Source organism: Phyllostomus discolor, chromosome 6, assembly GCF_004126475.2.
Source record: "Phyllostomus discolor isolate MPI-MPIP mPhyDis1 chromosome 6, mPhyDis1.pri.v3, whole genome shotgun sequence".
In the NCBI taxonomy this organism is placed as follows: domain Eukaryota; kingdom Metazoa; phylum Chordata; class Mammalia; order Chiroptera; family Phyllostomidae; genus Phyllostomus; species Phyllostomus discolor.
The window spans coordinates 130742754-130765869 of NC_040908.2; the positions used below are offsets into that span (position 1 = coordinate 130742754).

Consider the following 23116-nt stretch of genomic DNA (forward strand, 5'->3'; position numbering starts at 1 on the left):
CCCCTCTATGCCCCATTTAGGGGGCTCCCAATGAACTCGTAGTCCTTGGAAACATCCCAGTGTGCAGAAACACTGGCAGGATTATGGAACTGAGATTCAAACATTCATAGTAATCACCGTCAAGGGGAGCCCCAGTACCTGTGAGAATGGAAGCAGGGAGAATTTATTGAGCATCTACTATGTGCTGGAAACATATAGGAACTTTGAAACTATAAGGAGAGGCCAGGCCTCCTCCAATGCCTGTTTCCAGGCAGGAGGTAGATTGGATTATTTAAGCCCCAGCTAATTGGCATCCTTTCTGACTAACCATGGCCTCCAGCTCCAGCTGTGTCCCAGAGCTCAGCATTGCTCAGCAGTTCTCAACTTGTCCTGTGTCAGCATCTTCCTCCAGTTCCCACTGTGGGTGTTCCAAACCTCTACCACAGCCCCCTCATTCTTAGCAGATGGCCTCCCTGCTATGCTCTGGGGAAGAGCAGACACAGGCAGGAACTCCCCATGCCTGCCCCCGCTCCTTCCTCCTCTACCCAAGGTCCCATTCCTCCCTTTCAACCCAATGTCAGAGGCAGAGTTGACCACCCCCAACTCTAGTTTCTCTTGGATTCTTTCTCTCCTTTTCACCTGCCCCATCACTTAGCCTTCCTGCTTCTGACCTCACACTCCTCCTCTAGTTCTTTGTTATTTCCCATTACTTTTCTTTATAGTATTTATTCTAAAAAGAAGAGATGTAGACTTTGTCTATACTTTCCACTCATGCCTCCTTCCATTGCAGTGTGATTTTTCCCCTACCACTGAGTGCAAGAGATTTCCACCAAGGTCTTCAGAAGCTCCCTAACTCCCAGGTGCCCTGGCCTCCTGCAGTCTTCCTATTCCTTAATCTCTTGGTGGGATGTGGTGTTCTTGGCCCATCCTCTCTTAGCTTTCAGGACTACAGCTCAGGCCTGTTCTGCTACTCCTCTTCCCCTCAACCACCATGCCCTGCCCCATCCTGTTTACCTGTGTTTCCTCGATTAGAGGGGGTATTCCATATCTCTCAGACCTAGCATGGCACCTGGTACCTTGAGCACTGAACCTTGAGCACCTTGAACATTGTAGATGTTCAATAAGTGTTAAGTGAACAAAGCCCATGAAATACAAAGGGGGACCCACAGGAAGTTTGAAGCTGTACTCTACAGAAACATATTTTGAGGCAAACCTGTTTTTGCTGAATAGTAGGGGACAAAATAGAGAAACAAGTGCCACACATTGCAGGAGTTTCAGAGAGTGGGTAGGAGGCAGAGAACTGTAAACCCAGCTTTGTGGAGAGAATTGCGCTCCCCACCCCTTACCCTTGGTGTCTGAGAGCTTAGGCCTAGGTCCCCAAAGAATGAGCCAGTTGTTATTCTCTCTCTCTCCCTCCCTCTCTCTCTCTCCCTCCCTCCCTCCCTCCCTCTCCTTCTCTCTCTCCCCCCACCTTCTTTCCATCTTTATCTCATCAGACCCACAGCCCAGGGAAGAGAGAGCCTTCATCATTATAGCATGCCTAACAGACACAATACAGTCTGAGAGTCAAACAAACCTGGGTCCACATTCTAGTTTAAGAATGCGCAAGTCACTTAACCTCATTAACCCTCAATTTTTCATTTATAAAATGAGAATAATCATCCCAAAGGGCCACTGTAAGGGATAAATCAGAAAACACTGTAAGGGTTAAATGAGAAGACACAGAGTACTTGGCACATAATTAGCACCTAGTAATGATCATTACTGATATACTGCAATGCTCAGAGATCATTGAGCAGGGACTATATAGTATTCTATATACAGGACGCACCTAGGCATTGCTTGTGACAACTCATCTTTCTTCCCTTCCTTTCTAACAGGTATTCGTCAGTTACAGCTCATCCTATTCAAGGTAGCCCTGATTTTGGGAGTTGAAATCCATGTGAATGTGGAGTTTGTGAAGGTTCTAGAGCCTCCTGAAGATCAAGAAAATCAGAGTACAGTATAACTTTCTTCTTCTGGAAATTATATTAAAATAGAAATTATATTTGCAGCTCTCAGAGGATGTTTCTGTGACAATTATTCTTATTGGGGGCTGTTTGGCATAATTTCATTAGTGGATATTTTCCATTTTTTGGCCATTGCTGTCACTTTAGGTTTGCTCTTCAGCTCCCAGGGGATATATTGTTAAGCCATTAAACCTGTAATTTGACTACTCTGCCACTAGGAGGTGGTACTTTGACAAATGAAGCCAAATCCAGAAGTAGGATGGAAGACAGATTTGGTTGTCTGATAAAATCCATTCACATGCTCTTCAACCTGCTTGTGTGCACACACAGATATGTACATACACTTGTACCCATATGATATATTTAAAATCCAGTAAAGAAAGTGAAGTGTCTAGAGCAAATATTAAATAAATATTCAGAATATTATTTGGCATATAATATTTTAAGCTTATTGAAGTATAATTTACAAATCATAAAATTCACCCATTGTACTTATTTCTTATTTAGTTATTCCCCCCCCCCTTTCTTGAGTATTTTATCTAAGGTCTGATTTTGTATACACTGTGGTCAGAGTGTTTATTCATGATGCCTCTGCATCTTTTCATCAGCATTTTGTATTGCCTGGACCAGGCTTTCAGTCTTGAGCCAGATAGTGTTGGAGAACTCATAGTTTCACACATAGGCTACAACTCTGATTTCTCTTGTGTCTGGCAGCCCAGGATATTGAGAACTTAGGGGAGGCGTTAGTTGGTTTTTGTAGCTGGGCATCCATTAAAATTTCAGAGACCTGTGTGCTCTTAATCTTTCCCAGACCTCCTGCAGATGTTAAATTCTAGCTATGAGTAACCATCAGGGTTTCACCTGAAAGTGGTTTCATAAAAGACTGTGTGCTGCACAATGGAATATCTTGGGCATAATGAAGTAGCATTTCAAAATGGTTTCATCACACCCTATGCATCCTTTTGGATCTGTTTAGCAATGGGAGGGCATTGAGAAATGTGGGGAATATAAAGAGAACATGGGAGAATCTGGTGAGACTGGTTTGAGAATCCTTCAGGGTAGACTCCCAGCCTTATAGAAACCAGTAAAAGCATGGAGTTGGCACTGCTGGTTTACTTGGTCTTGGGTTGAACTAAAACTAAAGCCTGAAGGACTCCAGATTCCAGTGTGAGCCTGGACAGCTCCGGTCTTTCCTCTGGAGGCTCTGCCTGTGGTGCCTACACCTGGGGACATAATCACTCTCTCTTCCCACTGCTCTCTGTGCCAACCCCCCTCATTTTTCTGTCCTGGTAGAAATTGGCTGGCGAGCCGAATTTCTCCCTGCAGACCACCCTCTGTCGGAGTTTGAGTTTGACGTCATCATTGGTGCCGACGGCCGCAGGAACACACTGGAAGGTGAAGACTCTTCTTCTTGGGGCTGAGGATGGGGATATGAGTGGGAGGGGGTGTAGCTGCAAGGGTACAGAGAAGAAGGGGCAAGGTGATAGATGCCAAGCTGGACAGGGTCTTGACAGAAGGGCAGATGGCCCTGTCCTGCCTGAGGTGAGCGTTTAGAGAACAGCCATCTAATTCTCTCCGAACCTTGTTTTTTCCAACCACAAAACATGGAAAATAGAACCCTGTTAGAGCATTGTTACAAGGGTTGGGAAAGGAACCCTATGCACAAATGCTTTATGAAGGTAAAGCGCCTTGGAAATTAAAAGAAAAAATTAATATACATTTATTGACACCTGCCAATGTTCAGGCCATGGTGCTACACATTTCATACTTCATCTAACACAAGCATTTTTATACTATTACTGGCATTGGTTTACTGTCAGGGATAATGCTCTAGAAGGAGGAGCTCTCCCTTTTCATAACTTTTAAGCACATTCACTGCTGGACAGTAAGATGAGTTTTCCTCAAACTGTCAAGGTGCAAAATTGCTCTGAGTTCTAAGTTTGGAAGCATGACATGTTTTCTTGGGTTAGGATCTAGTTAGGTTGAGAGAGGAACCACGTTGCTAAGGAATGCCTTCAGTCACCTCCACCCCAGCCCCACCTCACACTGCCTTTGCTAATTTGAGGCCATGGGTTGTGGCTACAGTGGTCCCATGTAGCATCTCTTTGACGAGGGACAGGCCTGCTTTTAGAGCTTGCCCTGCTCAAGCGCTGCAGGCTGCAGATGTCTGACTGGGAAAGCACCTTCTCTGAGGATGGAATACACTTCCTGCAACTAGGCTGATCCTAGAGAATTCAGGATATGAGGTTGGCCTGCTCAGGCCCTTGCCACCTGCTGTGCAAACAGTGCTCTTCTCTCTCGTCACCTCCATATCTATTCTCTACCTCTGAAATCATAACCCATATCTGATGAAGGATGTCTAAGCTGCCAACCTGGATGTTGTGTTGTTAGAGATTATGGGCCATTTGAATGGTCTGAGGAAACTATAAGTCTGAATATTTGAAAATTCAGGATCTATTCTCAGCTTGAGAATAGTTTGACACTTCATGAACATGAAGGGCCAGGTGGGAAGGAGGGGCCCTTTGGGCAACTTGGGACCAAGAAAGTAGACTAAATCGGGGTTTCCCAATCAGCACAGTTGGTATTTTGGGCCAGGCAATTCTTTGTCATGCATGCTATCCCCAAGACATTGTGGGATCCTTAGCGACATCCCTGGCCTCTACCAGTAGTACCCTTAGTTGTGGCAACCAGAAATATCTCAATATTTTGCCAAATGCCCCCTGAGGGGCAAAGTCACCTGGCTAAGAAATGCTAGACTAGAGAATAATGTCCATTTCTGACCATTTTGGACAAAGGTCTAACGAAGAATGACTCAAAGGAGTGAGTATAGAGTAGAAACCCAAGATTTTTAGTCAACGGGATTTTTAACAAAGAAGTTTGGGAATCAGCATGAGGCTTGATTATATGGTGAGGGGATGTGAGGGGAATTCCCACAGGGGACTGAAGACCAAGGTTACGTCCCATGAGTCTACTTGTGTGAGGAGCACCCTAAGTTAGAGTGAACAGCTGCCTGGGGCAGAAGGGAGATTCAGGACTCAAGGAATAGTCTGATGCTAAAGAGAAAGGGGATTAGAAAATGGTCTGTTGAGATGTGACTACCTGCTTGTGATTTTCTCTGTAACCCCCTGTGAGACTGTGGTTTTACAATAAGGAATACATATATATTTGATCTTCATCCCTTTCTTGCACAGAGCTCCCAAAGCCCTTGGGATTTCCTGAGTGATAAGAACAATGGGAGCATCTTCTGTTATAATATTTTGTCTCTTGTCCTCAGTGCCTGAGATACCCTCAGGGCCATTAAGGTGAAACGGGTGCCTTTTTGTTCATAACAGGCCTATTTCAATGATACCTGAGTTTATGTTAATGAGGTGACTTTTGGAAATCACCTAAAGATGGGGAGGGGACTGGTTGCCAGGGGAGCCAACAACAGGACTAGAGGGTTGGAACTTTCAGTCCCACCCCCTGACCCCCTGGGAGGAGTAAGGCAGTGGAGATTGAGTTCCATCACCAGTGGCTTATGATTTACTCAATCAAGCCTAAGTAATGAAGCCTTCAAAAAAAACTCAGAAGGAAGAGGGTTCAAAGAGCTTCCAGACTGGTGAACAGGTGGATATTTAGGGAAAATGGCATGCTTGAGAGGGCTTAGACGCTCCACACCCTTCCCCATACCTTGCCCTATGCATCTCTCCATCTGGCTGTTCCTGAGGTAACCAGTAAGTGAAGTGTTTCTCTGAATTCTGTGAGCTCTAGAAATAAATTTAACCCAAGCAAGGGCTCCTGGGAACCTCCAGCCTATCATGGCTGGTTGGTCAGAAACATGGGCTTGCAATTGGCATCCAAGGGGGAGGGCAGTCTTGAGGGGCTGAGCCCTTCAGCCGTAGAATCTGATGCTACGTCTGGGTAGACAGTGTCAGAATTGAGATGAATCGTAGAGCCCCCGGCTGGTGTTCTGCAATTGCTTGTTGGTATGGGGGAACCCACATTGTAACTGGGTATAGAATTCTTACTGCCATTAAAAAGAGATTTCAATATAAACCCTTGAAATCTATAAGAACCCCAAGAAATCACTGTACTGCGTTAATTGCAAGTTAGAATGCCATCTGCTCATTGTACATTTGTTGAGTGTGTACTAAGTGCCAGTCCCTGGACTGGAGATAGAAAGAAAATTTGTTAATGTTCCGGTCCCACAGGGATTCAGTCTCATGATCCTACTTTTCAAAGGGGAAAAAACATGAAAATGCTAACAAAGTAGTTTTAATTACATAAGGTTAGAGTGCATGTAGGTCTTTCAGGAGGTATCTAGCAAACATGCCTAACACGTCTTTAACAGGATGTGCCTGTGACTGCCGGTTGGAGATCGTTTTAGCCTTTTGTTTGCGAAGCCTGACCAGGAGGATGGGTCCTGTCGTCTCAGACAAGCACCAAGTCTCGCCGACTTAGAAAAGCCGCTGGCGATGCGTTTCCTCCTTGGGTGCAAACCTCAGCCTTGCTGCCTGCCCCTGGCCTCCAGGGATCCAGAATTCTGTTTTTACTGACCCACGGGGCATCTGAGAACAGCTTTCTCAGTAACCTTCTTCAGTTTTCACACCAAATCCAGAAGAAAGACCCACTTCTTCCCCTTTCCTTATGCAGGGTTCAGGAGAAAAGAATTCCGTGGGAAGCTGGCCATTGCAATCACCGCCAACTTCATAAACAGGAACAGCACGGCTGAGGCCAAGGTAGAAGAGATTAGTGGCGTGGCTTTCATCTTCAATCAGAAATTTTTCCAGGACCTTAAAGAAGAAACAGGTGAGACTGCCACCTTTCTCCAGACCAGGCCCTCCTCACTTCCTGAAGTGCCCCATGGAGCGGCTGACTTTCCCCAGCTCTTGGGACCGGGGTGCTCACTCTAATTGAGTGGAAGCAGGGATTCCTCCTTATCTCCAAGGACTAGCACGATTCTCAAGGGACGGTTCCAGACGTTGAACGTGACTGTGGATGCACAATTGTTACTCAGGAAACACTCGGCGAGTGCCCGTTGTGTGCCGATACTGGCTAGAGTGGCATATACAGCCGAGGCCGACATGGTCCCCACCCAAAGTGGCTGCCTGTCCAGAGAGGGACACCCACATTACCCATCCTCAGGTGGGCTGGTCGGTCCGGTGGGAGGTCAGCGAGGGATTCAGGGAGCATTCTGAGGGGGGAGCCAGTAACCTGTGGGTGGTCCCTGAAGAAATCTGGGTGACTTAGGCATTGTGCCAGGAGCCCTCCCTTCCTCCTGAGGGATGTCCAGAGATGCCAGGGAGCTTGACACTCACCCATGGGTGTCAGTTGTCCCCGAGGCATGGCCTTGAGGAAAGTATTGATTTGTTCACTCAACAGATATGTATTGAATGCCTACTAGGCGCAGGAGGCTCCACACCCTGTTCAAAGGTGAGAGATAGAGCAGTGGGCCAGACAAGCAAACCCTACTCTCAGCGCACATATGCTGTAGAAAGAGACCGTCCAAAAACAAATAACTAACACGCCAGGTGGTCTGTAAGGATGGTGGGGAACACAAAGCAAGGTGAGGGGAAAGTGAGGGATGAAACACCTGCTCCCAATTAAGTGAATTCCAGGCTTTTTCCTCTTTAACCCAATTAAAAAATACACATATTTCTCCTTGAAAAGACAGTGTAACAATAATGTTAAATCTTTACACTGAAAATAAATCATCCATACCTAGCACCACCTGGCCCACGATACTCCTCATTGCCACATACTTCTTTTCAGTAATTTTTCACCTGCATGCCTACTTTTTACACGGATCTAGCTCTTCTAGTGCCAATACTCTTTGTTATTCTGCTTTTCTCATTCAGCCTGACATCTTAAACCTTGTCCCTGTTGCTACCCAGTGGTCCTGACGGTCAGCTTGGGCAGAACAACGCATTCAGTGGACGTATTGTCTCTGCTTAAGCATTTTGAACCATGGGCTGATAAGCTGGCTGGCCGCATGGTCTGGTATTGCCTTCAAGCAAAGAATCATTTAGTGTCTTTAGATGGCTGAAGAAAAATCAAGAGAAGAATATTTTGTGACAAATTGAAAGTTATGTGAAGTTCAAGTTTCAATGTCTAAAAACCAAGGGCTGTGGGCACGCAGGCACGCCAGTCTGTCCCCATTGCTGCCCGCGGCCGCCCCACCACAGGTTGTGCCAACGCAGACCGGACGGCTCACGAAGCCCACAGCACTGACCGTCCGGCCCATCAGAGAGAGAGTGTGCTGACTTCCAGTGAAGGCCTTTCGGTTGTTACTGTTGTAGCTAAAACTGCTTCCGTGGGATTATTTTGTCAAGATAGGATTCCAGGAATGGGACTCTGCCTCTTAATGGCTCCAACAGTGGGTGCCCATCGCATGACCCTCTGAAATCCAGTGCAGTTGTAATATTTCATTTAAAAAGTATTTCCTTCCAGCATATTATGTCCCTTTGAATGATTTAAGAGTTCTCCTACCCTCCCTTCCCCTCAAAAACCAAGAAAATACATGCTTGAATAAACCATCAAATATAACTGATGATAGGACACTGAGTGTGTTTTTCCAAGAACTTGAATGAGCTTCCTTTAAACTCTCCTGTGGTCATCACCTCTGGCCATTGTTCCACATCACTGCCCCTCTCACAGCCACAGTGATGAATTTCCTCCGGCTCTCTGGGGGGCCTCTGCATTGATGGCCATTTCCTATTTAATAATAATAAAGGGGTTCCTGTGGTTACCCAGCATGCCTCTGTGTTGACTGCTGATAAGCTGCCTGCATCTGTTCCTTTCCCTCCACTGGAAGGACCTAAGCCAGCGCTTCTCAAATCAGTGTCACCTGCGGGGCTTGTTAAGGCTCAGGTTGCTGGCCCCACCTACCAGGAGGTCTGGGTTGCACCGTGGCTTTTCAATAAGTTCTCAGGTAATGCTGATGCATCTGGCTGGTGTCCCCTCTTAGAGGACCACTGAACTCAGCTGTCATCTCACGACATTGTTTTACATGCAGAAGTCTAGTCTCTAAAGTGTTTTTGCGATTGGTGGAAAGTGAAGAAAGATACGAACCAGCCCTCTAACCTGAGTTGCTCCTCCCAGGGAACCTGGGTGTTCACATAGCTGAGAAATGGTGGAAACACCACTTAGCTGCATTCACCTGGGTAAATTCTGGCACTTGGTCTTACCTTTTCCAGCCACGTATGTCTCAAAACCTCCTCCAGTGTGGAAATGCTGCAGGTAAATAAAGGGGCGAAGTGGAGCTCCTGGCACGAAGCAGATCCAGGCACCGTGGAAGCGGTACTGAGTGTGGGAATGCTTCTCTTTGCAGGAATTGACCTGGAGAACATTGTCTACTATAAGGACTGCACCCACTATTTTGTCATGACCGCCAAGAAGCAGAGCCTCCTGGACAAAGGCGTCATCATTAATGTGCGTACCTCTTAGCTGCTCTGCCCTGTTTTCCCTCTGTGACCTGTGTTGGCAGCACCGGCAAGGGCAGGGCGGACACCACCCTGCCAGAAACTGAACAAGGGGGGCAGGGGCAGGGACCCCCGAGCACCACTTTCCTTCTCCTTGGTTTTGTGTGAGTGTTGAGTGAATGAGCCCACACCTGTACATGCAGAGGTGTTTCTGCAGAGACCTGAGGGCTGGGGTGGGGCTGAGCCCCTAACCCACGTGTTAGTGTGGGTCTTGACCCCCAAGAGATCACCCGAGTCATCTTCCCCATGACTCACTCAGACGTGCCCCCTTTTCTGGGAGGCCACGGTCATTTGGAGGCAGACGGGGGCTTCTCGTCCTAGCGGGACAGAGACACTTTCGCTTATGAATTCTGTGCTGTAGCCCCCTTGTCATGGTGTGGGGGGAAATCTCTTTTGGTTGAAAGGCCTGTGTTGAATCTTGGCTGTGCCACCTATTAACTCAGGACTGTGGCTAAACTGCCTTACCTTTCTGAGCCCCAGTCTCCTCACCTGCAGAGTAGGAATCACAGTTTCTGTCTGAAAGGGCAGTTCGAAAGAGCACATTTGAAAACGTATGCAGAGTGCCTAGCACCCTGCCCAGCATGTAGTGGATTGTAGATTCTCCCAATAACTTCTCCGCCCACTCTGGACACCTGCTATTTTGCCCTGCTGGCTTCCTGGCCTCTGCTTCCTGCCTCTGCATTTTCCTGCTTAACCAGATAGCAGGGTTGGCAGGAGGGAGCATGGAGTGGCAGGTCCTGGGCTGGAAGCTTGTTTGGCCAGGTGTCTGACCTTTCCAGAGCCCTGCTCTTGCCATTGTTGCTGCTGTAGCCTCAAGATAAGAATCAAGCAGTCCAGGGTCAGCCTGCTCTTTGGCATTGGCCAACAGCCTGGATGGCATGGTGACCATTCACTGTTGCTTGTCAGGGAAGAATGTGCCGATGTCCTCGCCAGCTTGTGCTGGCAGCGGCCGGCTGGCACTAAGTAACCCAGCTCTCCCCTGGGCCTCCTCCACATTGGTCAGGTCTTAGCTGAAAACCGAAGTTGCTGGATGGGAGGAATGAATGAGGGAGGGGGGTTGTATGAAGCTCACTGAGCACCACCAGCAGATGTGTGAGCGGTGGGCTCAACATCTGGTACCCTATTGGTGACCGGGTCTAGGGGAGGCAAGGAGGTGTCCCCTTCTTTCCTCTGCTCCACAGATGTTTCTCCCAAAGTTGTGACCTCTGTTGGGATGCTAATGGTGGATAGAGAAGAACTATTTGGGGCTCAGGGGTGCAGGTGCGGTGGGCACCTTGGCAGGCTGGGGGGCGGGCATTTGTCAGCCTCTGAGACATTAGGCACAGTGTGACTTGGGTTTCCCACTTCACTGGCTGAGCACTCCAGCCTTCTGGTGTGCTGTTGGCCTCACGTCATTCCCGGGCATTTGCCCAGGCCACAACGTGTTGGTTATGGTGACTCTATTCCTTGGCTGTTGTCAAAAACCTTCCATCTCCCATCTCAGGCTCTCCATTGTAGCACAGATGGGTGAGATGACTCACACTGGGCCCACATATCATAACCATGAGGAGCTGGCCCACGCTTGTCCTCATCAAGGCCTTTCTTCTCCCTCAGAGACTCTGGAAGCATCTTCTGAGCTGGTGCTGAGGGGCCTCTAGGTGTAAGACATGAACTCTTATCTAGAAATTGAAGGCCATGGCTGGACATGGGAGAACTGGACACCTATTTGGTTCAGGAGCTCTGGCCTGAATCTCCAGGGGTGCAGCTTAGCTCTGTAGTATTTGCATAAGCTGGGAGCTGTACCACCTATCCTGAGCCACTTGAATTAACATTCATCTTGCTCTTGAAGGAATGGCAAATCCTCTCTGCTTCCCTCTCCCTATATGGGTCCACATCTTCCCAGAGGCACACAGAAGGTGCTGAGAGCATGTTTGTTGAGTGACTGATCGACCTGCTTCCCCATCTATTCCTGCTGATCTCTGGGTTTCTTTCTATGGCTGCTGAAGGGAGAAGGTTTCTCCTCAAGAAACCATGCCTCTGGGCTCCCAAATGTGTCCACTTTGCTCTCCCCCATAGGGAGGGTGGCCGACCCCCCAGGGTCCTGCCTCTGCTGGCCCACACACACTCAGGCTAGGATTCCAGGATGTGGTGGGCTTGGTCTTGCCACAGTGGGAGCTTGGTTGCCAGGTGTGTGAGGGGGACGCACATGAGAGCTGTTCTCCCAAGGCTGAGTCCACCCTCATTCGAAGTGTGAGGCAGGCACTGCCTGACCTTTGCTTCTGGCCCATAGCCTCCTCCCAGCTCAACACTCGGCGTGACTATTCCTCCTGCTGATCACCCCCCTCTGCTCATTTTTGCTGCTTCCTTCGACTGCCTCACCTGTCTCTTTAGCATTCAGCCTCCCTGCAGTACCCTAACCCTATGGAGAATGGGACCCAAATTCATTCCCCATTATTATCTGAATTTAGAACTGCTCCCCCAGGCCTGCCCACTTTTTTGAGATCTTCATTCCCACTGTTTTCTTTCTTATCCTTGTTTTCAACCCCTCCCTGTGGTTCTGCTTCTGCCATCAACCCACTCACCTGGGACCTTCTGCCCTGCAAGGCCCATGGCTCCTCCCAGCAGGCCCAGGCCAGGTGGGCCGTCATCCCACTGCATCCCAGGGGCCTATCCTTTTGCCAAGTCCCCACACTCTTGCTTGGGGCATCAGCCCCAGCCATTGTGCTATGTCTGCATTCACCTGTCACCTGGTTCACCACAGGGGTCCTCGGAGCATGTTTTGAAGAGTGGGCTTTTTGAGGCTTGTCTATTCATCTTTCCCTACCTTATCACCACACTTTCAAGGGGAGGAAGTGATCATGTAACTGTAGGCACAGGTATGAGAGAGGAAATCAAATAACCGGAGCTCCAGCCTGGACACGTGACCTGACAAAGGGCTCCTGGGCCAATGCTGATGCAATCTGAGTGACGCGGTTTGGGTGTGGAAATATTAGCATTCCTGGGACACGGTGTTTGAAATCATGGTTAATTGTTCCAGTAGGTCACAATGCTTGTGGATGAGACTGTGCCTTCTCAGACCTTTGTAAATGCTCTTGCTGGTGCATGTGGTGCATCCAGGCTGCACTTCACCATATACCGCATTTCATGCCATCATTACTGGGGACAGGAATCCCATTCCTCGAGCACTGCCAACATGCCAGGCGTCAGGCTGGGGGTTTTGTACAGTCTCATTTGGTCTTCACACAGCTCTGTGAACTAAGCTTTGTTATTCTTATTTAACAAGTAAGAAAATGGAAGGTCAGAAAGGTTTAATAACTTGCCCAAATGTATATAGTCAGTAAACAGCAGCTGTGGGATTTGATCTGTTGTTCTCAATAACCCCCAGGCCTGTGTTGGTCTCGTACACACAAGTCCCTGTGACCCCACAACCTCCCAGGGATGTGCACATTCTGTGTCACCTTTTGGGAAATACAGTCATTTAGTTCCACAGGATGAGCACATTTGAGTGTGGGAGCCAGGTGTCCCATAGTTCATAGCCCGTGTCCCTCCAGGATGGGGACCCTAATCCTATAGGCTTGGGCATCTCACCCCTTCCCCTGGCCCCCCGCAGGAAGTGTAGTGGTTAATATGTGAGAGCAAAGCTGGGCTCTGCATGCCCTCAGCCTGTTGAGAAAAGGGGTCACTGATTTTGGAGAGAAAGTTTGAATTATGTCCAGCACCCATTTCTTCTCTGATCTTGTTTGACCACTAAACACAGTGTATCTGGACCACATTACTTTAGCTTAGTTCACTATAAAATCACTCTTTTCTCTTTCAATTTAACTGACGTTATCATGAGAAACAACCATACAAAATAAGCTTCTATCTCGCAGCAAGACCATTATTATGTGCACTGTTCATTACAACACAGTGTTCTCTGTTGAAATCCCTCCATGAGACAGTTCTTTCAGAACTTAGTGCCAGGAAAAAATTGCCTTCCCTAAAGACTTTCTATGCTTCCTTCTTTCTGATAAGGAGAGACCTGTGATAAATCACATTTCCCTTTTGCCTTGGGTGCCAGGAAGCTCAATGCCAAATTTCATGCTTAATCACAATTCTGTTAATCCACACAGCTAGCTGATTTCATTCCTCTTTCTTCCCTTGGCCAATTTTCTAATCTCTGTTTTGATTAGCTTCACCGCACAAACCCTACTCCAAGTCCTTCTGCGAAGAAGCGGGTGTGAACCCTTGCCCCACAGAGGGGCAGGTTGCTGTACTGTGCTCCTGTTCTTCCCCCCCAGGACTACATCGACACGGAGATGCTGCTGTGTGCAGAGAACGTGAACCAGGACAACCTGCTTTCCTACGCCCGAGAAGCTGCAGACTTCGCCACCAATTACCAGCTGCCATCTTTAGACTTCGCCATGAACCATTACGGGCAGCCCGACGTGGCCATGTTTGACTTCACCTCCATGTACGCCTCGGAGAACGCGGCCCTGGTGCGCGAGCGTCAGTCGCACCAGCTGCTCGTGGCCCTGGTGGGCGACAGCTTGCTTGAGGTACCGCCTGCACTTGGAGCCCCCTCGCTCCTGCTAGAAAACAGATCTCTGCGTTTATGTTGGGCTGCAGCGTCTGCTGTCATGCCGCTGGGGAAGGGCAGGCCCTCCGCCAGTTGGGAGGACTCTGCCAAGCCCATTCTGGCCTCAGAGCCTGCCCTTGTGCTAAACTCAGAGGAGCTGGTTCTTTCTGTATCAGCCAGAAAGCTTTCTCGTCCACCTCGGGTTCTTCTGGGCTGACCTCTGTGTTGGAGTACAAACTGAGGTGGCCTGGTCTGGACTTCCTGGCTGTCTTTCTCAGTGCATGTGGGACCTCAGCTGGGCCAGGATTCCTTCCTCACGTGGGTGGATCTTTGTGGCCTTTCAACACTGAGATCATGTCGGATGCAAGAAAGGCATGAGGGCCTAAGTCCAGTTTCCGTTCATGGCCTCCCTGCTCAAAGTTCTTCCCAGAAAACTGGCAAATGCTAGGATCCTTAGGTTAATCAAATGCTTTCAGAAGGGATACATTTCCATCTTTAATGGAAGCACTAACCAAAATATGTTTATGTGTATTTATTCCAAGCTAAGCATCAAATTCTAAACTCTGCTTTGGGTATGCACGGGACATTTGAGTTAGAACCAAGCTCAGTGAATGAACCCTTGCTCACCCTTGTGTGTGGACTGTAACCCAAGTGCCCAGCAATCAGCACCCCACCCCACGCCCTGCTTCTCAGCCTCATCTCGAGTACTCCCCTCCGTGATCTCCGCTCTACCCAAACCAGACAGACTCGTCTCCCATCAGGCTCCGTCGTCTTCCAGCCACCAAGACTTTGCCCACTATTTCCCCCCCGCTACTTGTGCATGGATTAAAATGGGAATCCTAACCATTCTTTAAAATCAGCATAAATGCAATTCGTTTATGAAGTATGCCCTATTCCCGCCCCCCTCCCCCCCAATCAGGGTGGGGAGTTTGCCTCTGCCTTTTTTTGGCCCCAAAGCGGTTTCGTTGTTCCTATCATAGGACCTTTACACATGGCTTGTGCTGCAGGTGTTTGTATTTGTGGGGAACCCTAGTGGGCTGCCCCCATCACCTCTCTATCCCCCCAGTGCTTTGCATGGGCCTGGCACTCGGAGAGGGCTGGACAGAGTGGGACAGCAGGCTAGGAGTCGTTAAGACCAACCCAAATTTTGCACATCTTCCTTTGCAGCCCTTTTGGCCCATGGGCACAGGCTGTGCCCGAGGCTTCCTGGCTGCCTTCGACACGGCGTGGATGGTGAAAAACTGGGACCAGGGCACTCCTCCCCTGGAGCTGCTGGCTGAAAGGTGAGCACGGGCAGCCAGGATCCCAGCTGAGGCAGAAAAGGGAGCTTGGCTGGCTGTTAGGTGGCACCTAAAGGAAGCCACCTAACATCTCATCTCATCTGGTTAGGTGTTAGAACACCTAACCTTGGGTTCCTCTCATCTGCCTTCCCACATGTGGCTTGCTTGATCATCAGGGCCCCCAAGAAAACTTTCTCCATCATGATTTACCCCCTTCAGGGACTTTCTCTGGAGGCTGTAGCTCCTAGGTGCCAAGGAGAAATCTTCATCCTGGTGGCCCTGGAATCGGGGTCTGGCACTGCTCAGTTGTGAGGGAGCCTGAGGGACTTTAGCGGGGGAAGCTTCCATATTGGCCAGGTGCTGAGTGCCCTGCTCTGTTGCAAGCTGGGTTCTCTGATCCCCCCCCCCCCACCCCCCACCCCCACCCAAGGCCTCTTCTGCTGCTGAGATCCTGGGCTTCCTCCCAAAACCCTGCTGTTGGCCACGTGGCTGTGACAGCTGGTGGGCTGGGAGAAGTCAGGCCTGGCGGGTGGGGACCAGCCTTTGCTGGTCTTGGGTGTGGAGGCCTGTGGTCATGGGGGACAGGCCACAGGAGGCCGAGTGGCTAAGTGGCATTTATAGCAAAACCATGGAGCACTGAGCTGCCAGCTCTGCTTGGGGAGGTGGCCAGCATTCCTGCCCCCTCTCAAACCCCCTGGCCTCCTTCCTGCCTTCTCTCTGCCTTTTTGAACTTTCCCCACTTTGCAGATCTCAAGTACCACAAGGGCCAGGCATTGTAGGGGAGGGTTAGACAAGCACATCTGAAAAGCCCTCGAGAGCAGGAGAAGGGGAGTGGGGGTGGGGACAGAGGCCTCGGGCTTCGAGAGCAATCCCTGACCCTGAGCTCTGCCTCCCTCCAGAGAAAGTCTTTACCGGCTGTTACCTCAGACGACCCCAGAGAACATCAACAAGAACTTTGATCAGTACACGCTGGACCCAGGGACGCGGTACCCAAACCTCAACTCCCACTGTGTCCGGCCCCATCAGGTAAGTCCTTCCCAGGGGTCTCCTCTGGGTGACCCAGTACTGAGTGGTAGGAAGGACAGGTCACCTGAAATCTTCGCACGTCCCTGGGACCACGGCCACCAGTCCCTCTTGTCCCCAAGGTGAGACCAGCTCCCCTCTCTAGGACAGTCACAAGAATAGCGTGGAGTCTGCGTCTCTCTAGCCCACCTCACAGGGGAGAAATGGAATACATGTGTATGTTCATATTTGTACACATATTTACATGTGTTTATTTGTCATCATTCGTGTGTGTTGCTAAGCCCCACATGAATGGAAGCGTACCTCTCTCAAAATCTCTGGCTGAATATCGAGTACTTTCCCTCATCACCCTAGCATCCAGTTTTTCTCCCATTGACCGAGAGCTGTACAGCCTCTTCTGTCAGTAGCAGAGTGGTGTGGATTTTAAAAATTAGCCAGTGAAGTGTATTTACACTCGAGTGCTTCCACATCTGGGGGGATAGTGGAGACCTGTTGCTCTGTGTCTCGGGTGGCCTGGGTTTCCTTGTTGAGGGCCCAGCAGTAGAGGAAAAGGGGGGCCGACACTGAGTAGAGAGTAGGTCAGGTTCAGAGGCCCTGAGGCGAGAATTTGGGGGAGAACGTGTGGGCAGCTGTGCCGTCTCTCTTGCTTGTAGGTGAAGCATTTGTACATCACTACGGAGCTGCACCGGTTCCCTCTCCAGAGGCTGGGCTCAATGAGGAGGTCTGTGGGCCTCTCCAGGCATGGTAAGCAACCTCCTCGGGACCCCAGAGAACTCTGCCGGCTGGCCAGAGGGCACAGGCCCTGTATAGAGCAGCCTGGCTCTGCTCCGATGACCTGATGACCTTGGCCAGGCCTCTGTACTCCAGTTTCCTCTTCTGTAAAAGCAGGACAGTGACACCCCTACAGCATACTCATCATAAAGGGGTAAAAATGTGTTGAACATCTGGTACATCAAAGTGAGCTATGGAATGACTTCCCTGGGACTTGCTTTACTTTCCCTTCTTTCCAGTATGGGGGTCTTGTCTCCCCAGCTGGACACCCAGCATGTGCTGATTTCCAGGCCTGGCATAGTGCTGGGTGCAAGGCCAATGCTCAGTAGCAAACGGGAAGGGACGATTACATGCATAGTTCCCCAGTATCCGTGGCTTTGCCCAGGTCACTCTGCTGCGTCCTCCCTGCCTTTGGGCCAACTCGGCCTACTAGCCCCCTCCCTTCCCTGCACACCCGTGTTCCCCTGCTGCCACCCCACCACCAGCCGGGCCACACAAACATGGCAGGGTCCCTCACATCTGTACCATGGCACAGACCTTTCCGTTTTCCTGCAATGCCTTCTTCTGTCTGATGAATCACTAGACACTTCAAGAAGCAGCTCAACTGTCCCTCCTTTGTGACTCTCTTTGGCAAGTGCCCCCACTGCGGCAGACTCGGGGCAAACCTGCTCACTTGCTCCCCCAGCACGCCGCTTCTCCGTCATTGCAGCACAGTGTCAAGGTCACCTGCCTCTGTGTCTGCCCTACTGGGTGTGGTATTGGCAGTGTCCATGCTGTCCTCACCTCTGTGTTCCAGAGGGGGTCTTAGGGACTCTTTGCTGTAGGAGAGCATGCTTCCTGTCCCAGCATCCCGCCCTCCCGCCATGCTCTGGACAGGACTTCTTGCCTTGGTGCAGTTCTTCTTGGTCCCCAGCCATGGTGGCAGTCGGAGAGGGGACCCTGGGGTTTCCCCAGAGCACTACACTGTCTGTCTCCCCTTACTGCAGAGTCAGACATTCGGCCCAGCAAGCTCTTAACCTGGTGCCAGCAGCAGACTGAGGGCTACCAGCACGTCCACGTCACAGACCTGACCACCTCCTGGCGGAGCGGCCTGGCCCTGTGCGCCATCATCCACCGCTTCCGGCCTGAGCTGATGTGAGTCTGGGGCCCAGGCTGGACCTGCCAAGCTCCTCCAGGGGGACCCTGGAGACGAGGGAAACCGGGGCTGTTCTACTACATGCAGAATCTTCAGAACTTGGTTCAAAATTTCTCTTTGCACATTTTCAATTTGTTTTTTCTTGTTCTTTTTTGTTTCCCTTTGCACTGATTAATCAGCCCACAACTCATTTGATCTGTGTTCTTAACATGTGAGGAGCAAAAGTGACCCAGGCAAGGCGGTTATACTTGCCTCCCCACCCCCTCCATCGCCACACTTGGGGAATTTGAGCATCTGCACCAGGGAGCTCTCCCCTTGAGGCAGGAATTATGGGCAAGACGTACTTCTGGGGGACTGTGTGAAGGTAAAACAGTCAAAACATTAGATCTGAGACCCAGAGTGATTAGCTGCGTACCATTGGGCAGGCTACTTACCTTCTCTGGGTTTGTTTCTTCATTTATGAATTGGGAATAACATCAAGTTCATTAGGAAGATTGAATCATGTTGGTGGAAATACCTTGTGATGTTGAAAGCACAATGCACCTATTGATGCTGCATTTAAATCAGCGTGTGAAGTGTGACCTCACACCCATGAGCACATTCCTCCTAAGGGCTGGGACGAGACCTTCCGAAGGGTTATCAGTTAGGGCCTGCAGGAGGGGAGGTCGTCTTGAGAAGGGGGTGGGACTCTCACTTACTACTTTACACATTATAAGTAAATTGACTCTTTTTGTTACAAGACGCCCATGTTGGTCTTGTCATGGAAAGAAAAAGAACATAAGGGAATTATTTAAAAGTAAAGTACGTTTCCCAAAGTGGTGTGAATCATTTTTGGTTATTTCTCGGCCCAGGCAGCAATGGCATTATCACGGCCCGAATCTGGTTTTGTCCCACCCTGAGTGAGCAGGGCAGTGTTTGAGTCTTCTGACCGAGCCTCCTGGGGAGCAGGGTATGGGGTGTGATTTGGGACAAAGGTTGAGGTCACTGCTCCTTCGCCTCCCATCTCTGCCTCCCCTGCCTGATTTCCACCTCGTTTTGATTCTCTAGCAACTTTGACTCTTTGAACGAAGATGACGCTGTGGAGAACAACCAGCTGGCGTTTGACGTGGCCGAGCGTGAGTTCGGCATCCCCCCAGTGACCACAGGCAAGGAGATGGCGTCAGCCCAGGAGCCTGACAAGCTCAGCATGGTCATGTACCTCTCCAAGTTCTACGAGCTCTTCCGGGGCACCCCGCTGAGGCCTGTGGGTAAGGACCTGCTTCTGGCCCAGGCTTCACTCTGCCTTTGAGTCATCTCTGCCCCATGCCCATGCCTGGCTGCTCTTCACACTGGTGTCTTCTGAGATTGACCCACGTCTTCCCTTTGCCTTGAGGCCGAACAGGGGCCGGCCCTATCCACCCAGACCCATGGATGTCAGTCGGTCCGTGTGTAGTGCCACATGACGCTAGGCCCTTGCCCCTGAGTTGGGAGTCTCTGACAGAGCTGCACCAGCTCCCCACCCAGGCCATTTACATCTTTAGTCTGGTGGAGAGAATTATTTTGGAGGGATCTTGCAGCAAAGAGACCCCTGAGCCCTTGGGTAGCTGTGGCAGGATCCAAAATTCATTCATGCTTTTACTTCCTAACAGACTCTTGGGGCAAAAACTATGGAGAAAATGCTGACTTCGGCGTGGCCAAATCATCCCTCCCTCACAACTATCTCAACCTCACGTTTCCCAGGAAGAGGACTCCACGAGTAAGTCTGGGCTTGGTTTTTGTTTAATTTCTTTTTGCCCACGCGTGGGACAAAGGGATTGAAGAAAGTCCTATTCTTGGTCTGTTTCTGCTGATAAATTACACAGGAAGTGCTTGCAGGAGACACAAGTGAAATTCAGTTTAGTAACCGAGTGTTTTAGAAGTTTCCTCTGGCATTTTCTGGCTTGCCCAGCTTCAGTGGCTTGAAAGTGGTCATAGGGAAGGTCATGGTAGATAAGCTCTGCCTCCTAAGAGGGGAGGAGGAGGCACTTTGTCACTTGGTTAAACAGTTTCTTTAGATCAGGGACACAGTGGCTGTTCAGTGGCAGGGGTGTATGGTGATGCTACACCCACACAGTCTGTTCTACTCATTTTTAAATTTCAACAAGTGTTTACCAAGCCCTACTGAATACTACCATTAGGGCTGAACTTCTTGTTTGATTTTGATGAGGGGAGAGAATATAAAGAGATGAATAAATAATATATGGGCCTTGCCTTTGAAGAGCTCAGAACCTAAGAAAGAGGTTCCCAAACTCTCCTGACTTATGGTGCCTGAAAGTCTCTGTAATTTTTTGTCGCAGTGCCCCTCGATCAAAAGAAATAACTAGAAGTTCCTCTTATTAAGTAGTTAAGTTAAAAAAAACTTAGCAGGGGTATTTTGCAAGGTATGTAACAGCCTTCACCGTGCTTTCCAAGAAAATTGAAAATTGTCTGCAGCTTCTCTGTGAGTTTATCATGATGCCATGGGTTGCCTTGGTACCTGGTTTGGGGAGTATGGGTCTACTGAGAAATCATAACCTCACATGAGTGACAGCATCTCTGCGGGAGGATAACACAAGTTGTCTTGCTGACTGTGCTCCTGGTACAGATTTTAAAAAGCAGGCCCAGGGAGGTCGGTGGCACCGAGCTCTCCCTCCCTCTCCAGCGCGCAGGGCGGCCCTCCCTGGCTCGGCAGGCCTGTGCACGTCTCGGTCTCTCTGAGCTTCAGACAGTCTCCTAACCCCTGGCCAGTCATGCCATGTCCTGCAGGCCCCTCCACCCAGGGTGGGGCTGGGGCCGTGTGGCCTCCTCCCTTTCTCTCAGCTGTGTGTGCTGTGGTCACTTTTTCCACTGCGGTCTGTGCTCCCTGGAAGGCTGCAAGCAGTTGTACTAACTCCAGGAGCAGGGTCGGGTGCCTAATGCCCCACCACGCCCTATATATGGGAGGGGATGGGTGAGCCAAGCAAGGCCTGTGGAGGAAGGCGTGTGTGCAGGTCTGCTGGGGTTTCCTGCAGGGCAGTTGAATGGCTGAGACCCAGCTGCTCTGTCCTGCTCTGTGCCCCATGCTGCCCATCCCAGTATGAGGGCTGTGTCGCCCACCACATGTCCCAGGAGTGAGAACTGACCTCTGGGGAGCCGCCATAGGCCTGTTTCACCCCACTCCACTTGTTTCCTCTGAAGCCCGAGGACCCCACTCTGGGCTGCCCTATCCCAGGGAAGCTAGTGTAGCCTTTCTGGAAGCTCTCTGGGCCAAGTATATACTGCCTTTCTCCATTTACCTGGTTTCTCCCACCACAACTGGGCACAGCAGGGGGAACTGGAGAGGACTGTTGAAACCTTGCACACACCACACCTCTGTTTAAAGAGTGACCGAATGGAAAGGGCCTGGCCAGCTCTGGCTCAGGAGGTGGGACAGGTCAAAAGTCAGTAGTCAGCAAGGCCAGCCAGGCCCTCGATGGCTGCTGGGGCCTCGTTCCACTGTCTGCTGGCTCTGCTGGGAGATGCTGGGGAGCAGGGATGTTCTGCCTGACCAGCCTGGACGGATTGTAAACCATGTCTGGCCCCCTCAAGGGTGTGCCCAGGGGCCGTCCATCTTGAGAGAAGTGAAGAGCCACAGATCTGATCCCCCCCACAACCCCATTTAAGGCCCCCAATGTGCTCTGCTCTCCAGATAGGGAGAGAGATTATTAAGTCATTGAAGTCTCTTGTTTGTCCTCTGTTAAAACCAATTGATTGCCTTCTCTGGGTGGGATGGCAAGTTAGCAAGACCAGTGGGTCACATGCTCCCTTGGTCATCACTGAAATACCCAGCAATTGTCCACTTCTCTATGCCAAGGCAATTAAACCCACAACCCTGGATGCCCCAGCTCATGTGCCCTGTGGACTAGAGATGCAGGGCTGGCCTCGCTTGCGTGGTTCTCCACCACAAGCACACCACAGTGTCTGCATACGGGGGCGTCTGTATCCAACTGCTCTCATTCCTCCCTGCCTCCCCCACCCCTCACCGACTGCCAGAGCTGTGCTGTGACGTGGGAATTGAACAGCCCACGTTTGTTCACAATGAGGTATCTTAATCTGAAGAAGGTTCATTGTTTCTCTGCTGAGCCAGTTGTAAAAATATCTCTCCTTCCTAGTTTTCACTGTTGGTGTTAAATTTTTCTCTCATCCTGATGCTGATAATGTCAAAATCCCAGCAAGACTGATCAACATTGGTGAAAATAAGACTTTTCCCCCACGAAGCACCATGGTGATGTTTAGAGAGAGTAATTTTCCCATCCATCCACCAAGAGGGTTGTCCCTTTGGTGAGTGGTGACTATGGGGTTGATTGATTAGCTCTGAAAACTGGATATCCAGGCTTGTGAAAAAAAAAAAAAAGCCTGAGATTATATTTTTCCCTTTTATTTTTTATCCTCACCCAAGGACATGCCTACTGATTTTAGAGAGAGAGAGAAACACACACACACACACAGAGAAACATCAATGTGAGAGGGAAACATCAATCAGTTGCCTATTGTACCCACCCCAACCAGGTATCAAACCCACAACCTAGGTATGTGCCCTGACCAGGAATTGAACCTGCAACCTTTTGGTATACAGGATGATGCTCCAACCAACCAAGCCACCTGGCCAGGGCTATATTTTCCTCTTAATAAGCTCTTGGTCTGCTCATGCAGATCTACCTCAGACCTGGTCAGCATCTAAAAGCCTCAGGGCAAGTGACAATTCCTGGGGACTCCATGTACTACAGGTGACACCCGAACACATGTGGTCTCTGTCCTCACTCTCCTCGACCTGTCACACGTGGGCAATGCCTGCATGTGCGGGCACTGCAGCCATTGTACACTTTATGTTACACATGCACTCAAGGTACCTGATCTTTTCTCCATTCTGAGCCCACTCCTCGGAGGACAGCACTGCATAAACGTTG

At 50.0% G+C, this 23116-nt stretch overlaps 1 protein-coding gene and 1 long non-coding RNA gene across 16 annotated transcripts in view; one reads left to right on the top strand and one right to left on the bottom strand.

Moving 5' to 3' along the window:
* The window catches only part of LOC114499263 (F-actin-monooxygenase MICAL2), a 214194-nt gene that overhangs the window by 87696 nt on the left and 103382 nt on the right, over positions 1–23116 (top strand). For all 15 annotated transcript variants that reach the window (XR_004903918.1, XR_003684805.2, XM_036029035.1 and 12 more), the window contains 11 exons: positions 1860–1976; positions 3282–3383; positions 6621–6776; positions 9298–9398; positions 13708–13965; positions 15153–15268; positions 16165–16291; positions 16942–17032; positions 18046–18193; positions 19242–19441; positions 19823–19929. Coding sequence is in view for 13 of the 15 variants with exons in the window: in XM_036029035.1 (XP_035884928.1) it covers positions 1860–1976; positions 3282–3383; positions 6621–6776; positions 9298–9398; positions 13708–13965; positions 15153–15268; positions 16165–16291; positions 16942–17032; positions 18046–18193; positions 19242–19441; positions 19823–19929 (1523 nt within the window). In the remaining 2 variants the exon portion in view is untranslated. The remainder of the gene's footprint in view (positions 1–1859; positions 1977–3281; positions 3384–6620; positions 6777–9297; positions 9399–13707; positions 13966–15152; positions 15269–16164; positions 16292–16941; positions 17033–18045; positions 18194–19241; positions 19442–19822; positions 19930–23116) is intronic.
* LOC118501295 lies at positions 933–1390 on the bottom strand. The gene is made up of 2 exons (XR_004903920.1): positions 1086–1390; positions 933–1055 (listed from the first exon to the last, which is right to left on the bottom strand). It is a non-coding gene; the product is annotated as an uncharacterized LOC118501295 (long non-coding RNA).